This window comes from Penaeus vannamei, chromosome 29, assembly GCF_042767895.1.
Source record: "Penaeus vannamei isolate JL-2024 chromosome 29, ASM4276789v1, whole genome shotgun sequence".
NCBI lineage: Eukaryota > Metazoa > Arthropoda > Malacostraca > Decapoda > Penaeidae > Penaeus > Penaeus vannamei.
In genome coordinates this window covers 27,219,144-27,224,143 of record NC_091577.1, presented here as the reverse complement: position 1 = coordinate 27,224,143, position 5,000 = coordinate 27,219,144, and the positions used below count along the sequence as shown (strand labels likewise).

At 35.3% G+C, this 5,000-nt stretch overlaps 1 protein-coding gene across 16 annotated transcripts in view; it reads right to left on the bottom strand.

Annotated features, from left to right (window-relative positions):
* The window catches only part of LOC113807667 (inositol hexakisphosphate and diphosphoinositol-pentakisphosphate kinase 2), a 179,662-nt gene that overhangs the window by 51,459 nt on the left and 123,203 nt on the right, over positions 1 to 5,000 (bottom strand). For 14 of the 16 annotated variants that reach the window (XM_070142614.1, XM_070142612.1, XM_070142619.1 and 11 more), the window contains one exon: positions 362 to 397. The exons of the other annotated variants lie outside the window; for them this stretch is intronic. In XM_070142614.1, the coding sequence (XP_069998715.1) occupies positions 362 to 397 (36 nt within the window). The remainder of the gene's footprint in view (positions 1 to 361; positions 398 to 5,000) is intronic. 16 annotated transcript variants of the gene reach the window in all.

Below are 5,000 nucleotides of genomic sequence, written 5' to 3'. Positions count from 1 at the left end.
TAGTTTCTAAATGTCTACATTACAGCCAACACCCACCAATTTTCTAAATCATACTAAGAAGTACAACAGGATATCTAAAAGGCAGTGATTCCACCAAAGGAGTCATAAACAAATACCCAGTTATGTAGTAGTAAACCTTCAATTTAAAAGAAAACTATTCCAGAGTAAATTTCAAATTGCTTATTACCATCTTCCTGTAAACTTCATGACCTCTACAGTTTGCAGTCTCACATCATCAACATGCAGAATATGTACAATAAATCCTTGGCTCCCTTCAAGCTAACCACATCACAGCTCACCCAGACCCTAAGAGCTTGCACATCTCTATAACACTTTACATTCTTTGTAAATCATTACTCACATCCAGTTACTGATTCGTCAATCCATTCTGAACGTTCTGAAAGACACCATAACATAATATCAACATTTTTTTTAAACTCCCTTTTCATCTGTGTGAACTATACACATGATCTCATTTTCTATCTGTTGCAATATGAGAAAAGAAATATATAAAAGCACACCTTATTCGACTGTTTGCATGAAAATGTTGCATAGATTGCATGCAACTTTGTCATATAAAATAAATTACTGTGTACAATCATGTCGCATGTATTGTCAGTTCAGGATATCCACATACATGCTTGTGGCATCCAGTCTGTTTTTAATGATATCAATGTGATTTGAATCCTGTTTTCAAAGCACAAAAAACATTGCTGTTTAATCCCTAAATAACAGGTACAGAGTACCAAGGCAACTCTTTTAGGTGAATAAAATTCCACCCAACTCAGATTTGGACATAATATTACACTAGCTACCTTTGTTTGTACCATTAGACAGAACAATAAATGGATGCTAACCCAATGTAGTTCCATTTTCTGATAGATAGTTCTACAAATGCTCAGCCATTAAGGAATCAATTAGCAGGATTACATATCCTTATATGATTTCCCCTTTCCTTGAGTTTTTGGGAAAAACATTTTTTTCTAAAACTATTAACCTGTTGGATCCAGGTGACATGGATGTCACATCATGAAAAAATTGACAGGATGGTGGGTGACAGGTGTCATCATGAGATATTGTTGCCCAGTGATGAGTGAAAGGATTGCCACAAAGCTTTGACTCAGTGACCATTGGGAAGGGACTCACAGTATTTCCATAAATAAATGAGGGTAGAATGTATCATCCATGAGCCATGTCCAATAAGGACAATATTTCCATGTGCAGGAACCTATTCCAGGCCAATTTGACTAACATAGCAGAATGTAACATAAAATCTAATATTACAAAAATATATAAAAAACAAGTAACATTGTCATTTTTCATTGTTAATACACATAATTCTAGACTACCCGGAGAGATAATATGGAGTCTGCTAAAGAAGAGTCTATTATCATCTTGATACAGCATAAAAAGAATATGGCAAAACAGTGTATGCAAAGTAAGAGCAAATATCAGAGCACGACAGAGACAAGGAGTCTTCATATTGTGCATGAGTGTTCGTGTGGGCCAGGACTGCAAGACACACCCAGAAGAGTCACCACTTAAGTAAGCCTAACACATAGATTTTGGTCCATGTGCAAGCCACAAGACACCCACATCCAAAGTGATAACATCAGTACTGCTATTATCATTGTTTGTGTCATGAATCCAATAGTTGTTAGTAATATAAACAGAAATATAAAAGTTAACAATAATACATATGAAAAACAAGCAAGATAGATAGGGCTATCAACTGACTCCTTGGTAACGAAGTATTTGTGGAGCCATCTTTGTGTAAATAAAAAGAATACACTAAAATCACAATACATGTGACATACATGCCATCCCTAGTGGTAATGGGTTAAGTGGAGCATGAATGTACTGCTTGGTATATGGAAATCAACAAGATCATATCCTCACAAGTGCATTTAAAAAAGGAATATAGTCAAATATGGAAGTTGAATTGAGAAGATATCTACAGTAAAATAACTGCATCTGACCATATCTCAACGACAGCAAAACCATCACACATACTCATGGAGGAAAAGGTGGTGGTGGAATACTGTTCCTTAACAACAAATCTGAATAACATAGTAAGTCATAACTACTAATGTGTAGTAGAATGAGAGAAATATCCAATTACTCATGTGAAACACTTTTAGAGTTTGGTATCAATTGATGAATAATCAATTTGTTGAAGAAGACACTGATAACATATGCAGGGCTTTAAGCATCCAATAAAGAACAAGGAATCCCATGGAAGAACAAAACAAAATGATGTGAGATCGGAGCCATTGTGGTAGCTGCATAACAGCCGCCAAAAGTATAATTGAAAGTACCCAATGGAAAATTCCTATACAACCTCAGGGAAGGGGCATTAATAATAAGAGGCCCAAGCAAGAGAGGTATCAGAGGAATTATATGTAAGAGGGTTATCGAAAAGGTTGTTGCAATACAACTTTACAGGCTAATTGGACAGTCAATCTAAAAATGTAAAAGCCCAAATGACCTAGGATTTTTAGCATGTTAATTGTGAGACAGTGGTTCCAGCACATATACCATTGCTAATACAATGGAATGACATTGGAACATGAACGTAGTGAAAGCCACTCGTATCTAGCAGACATTTAGCAATAATCATCTAAGGAGACACAAGAGACAGCTACCACTGAGGCAAGGAAGGCCATAATTATCCAAGAAAGAATGAGAAAATGGAGTACTTCCTGTCAAAGCACTTGATGTATACGATTGTTTGCAACAATTGCATACATAAAGTGTTTTAGCGAATTAACAATCTCAGAGATGCCAACCTGAAAACTAGCCCATCAGTAATTTTTTTTTTCAATTTGTAGATTTTCAGTAATTTGGTGGTACTTATCCGTAATATACCATATAAGGCATTATTTTGATGAACATTATCTTTTCAATAAGCTGAAAACATAAAAAATATGAGATGTGGATTACTTTTCTCAGATAATTCACCTACTTTAGGTTCACCTGCTTTAGGTTTTTGCCTTGGCGATTCAGGCATATTCACACTTGAGAACGGCATAAGTAAGAAAAAAAATTGGCACAGACTTGGCAGTGAACACATGCTAAGTGCAGTGAGGTAATCAACCAACCCAAATCTCAATGTATGCGGTATGTACACAATATTGCAGTGGGCATAGCAGCCAGTAGTTGGGTCAGCTATGCGATTGAAGACAATCAGAAGTGGTGGGAAAATCAGGATTTTCAAAGACAGACTCTGAATTTTTTTTCTGAAAAATTGTAATTTTGGCTCCTACAGCCATAAGGGTGTAAAAAGGGTAAAAAAAATATATAAATTATATTAAAAATTGTATAAATTGGCATCTCTGCAACCAACGAAAATGAATAAAGAGACTTTTACTGATAATTCATTGATGAAGAGCTGTATCACTGGGTCTTGTATTTGAATTTCTGTGTTCTTGCCATTGAGTTCTCAAGAAGATTGGTTGCAAAACCTTACTATCATCACTCACATAAAAGTGGATAAGTGATTAATATAATCCTAATTGGATAGTCTATTTAGTGGGTCCTGTGATTTAGCACTGCTCTCTCTGAGCATTATCTCAGATAAGTGGATTAAAGTCCTTGTCAGAGAGAATAGTTATGAGTGATAAAAATATAGCTTGTTGCAAAACTAAGCACACTACAACTTCCCCAGGTAGAAATTCTAGATCCAAAAATTTATGTAAATAATTTGAAAGCACATATCAACCCACTGGATCAAGATGACATGGAAGTCTTATCCTGAGGCAAAAAACATAATAAAAGTGGGTTGAGTGACAGGAACCTCTCATCTTGGGAAATTGTCGCTAATTGTATTTGCAATAAGACTTCACAGGCCTTTGGGAAAGAGCTCACTCACAAGCTCCTGCAAGATTTCCATCATTCCACAAGGATGAAGTTTACCAGCTGTCAAGCATACCTAAGAGAGGGCCATCTCTAGAAGGACACTATTTCCATGAGCAGGAATCTATTCCTGCCTGCCATTACTTGCAGTGTAGGGTGCATTAGCAGAAAATTCAATAAAAAATTTAAAAAAATAAACAAATAACACTATGCTGTATGTTATTCCTGTTATGACAAAGATTGTAAATTAACTGGAGAGATAATATGGAGTCTGCTCCATGAAAACAGCCTACTATCATCTTGATACAAGCATGACAAATAAAAAATATAGACCTCAGAAAATGTCAAAGCAGCAACAACACATCTGCAGAGAAAGGGCTATTAGCACTTCAAAGAGGAGGCAAGGAGTCTTGCACATGTGTTCATATGGACTCGGTCTACATGCCACACACCTGGGAGGGTAGCTCTCAATTCTTAGCTCAATATTAATGGTCCTGAAATGTCTGTGCAATGGATATTTGGTATATTTTTCACCTATAAGATTAGTTCTACAAGACAAAGCCTTTATTCTGAATCAGTGCTTTAGTCATATTGTAGATGTTGAGGGAAAAAATATTTGATCAATTTCCCTTGTAAGCTAGATATACCAGATATGGACCTTATGAAATTCTAACAGATGGAGATCAGCATTATTGTCTTAATAAATGAGAGAACACATATAGAGGTTCACCTGGGGATTATAAGATCACAATACAAATACGAGAACTGCTGTATACCATTTTAAATAATTTAATTGGTATCTAGCAATACACCATAAAAGCCGTTAACATATCAGATACACAAACTCAACAGAAGTGTTACATCATTCATTACTTTTAAGAAGAGAAAAATCTGAGAAATATTATGACTGAATCATTTCAGTGTAGTACTGTATCCTCAATTCCTTCCCCATAGCCATAATAATAATAAAAAAAACATGATGGCAATATTTCATTTGATAAAGAAATATCTTATAACGAGAACAACAGAAAAAAAAGATTTGAGAAATGGTCTTTTATGCTAAGAAATATAAAAAGCACCACACACAATCCCTGAAAAATTAGAAATCTGCAGACAGAAACTTGTCAATAAAACTTTCTTTTCCA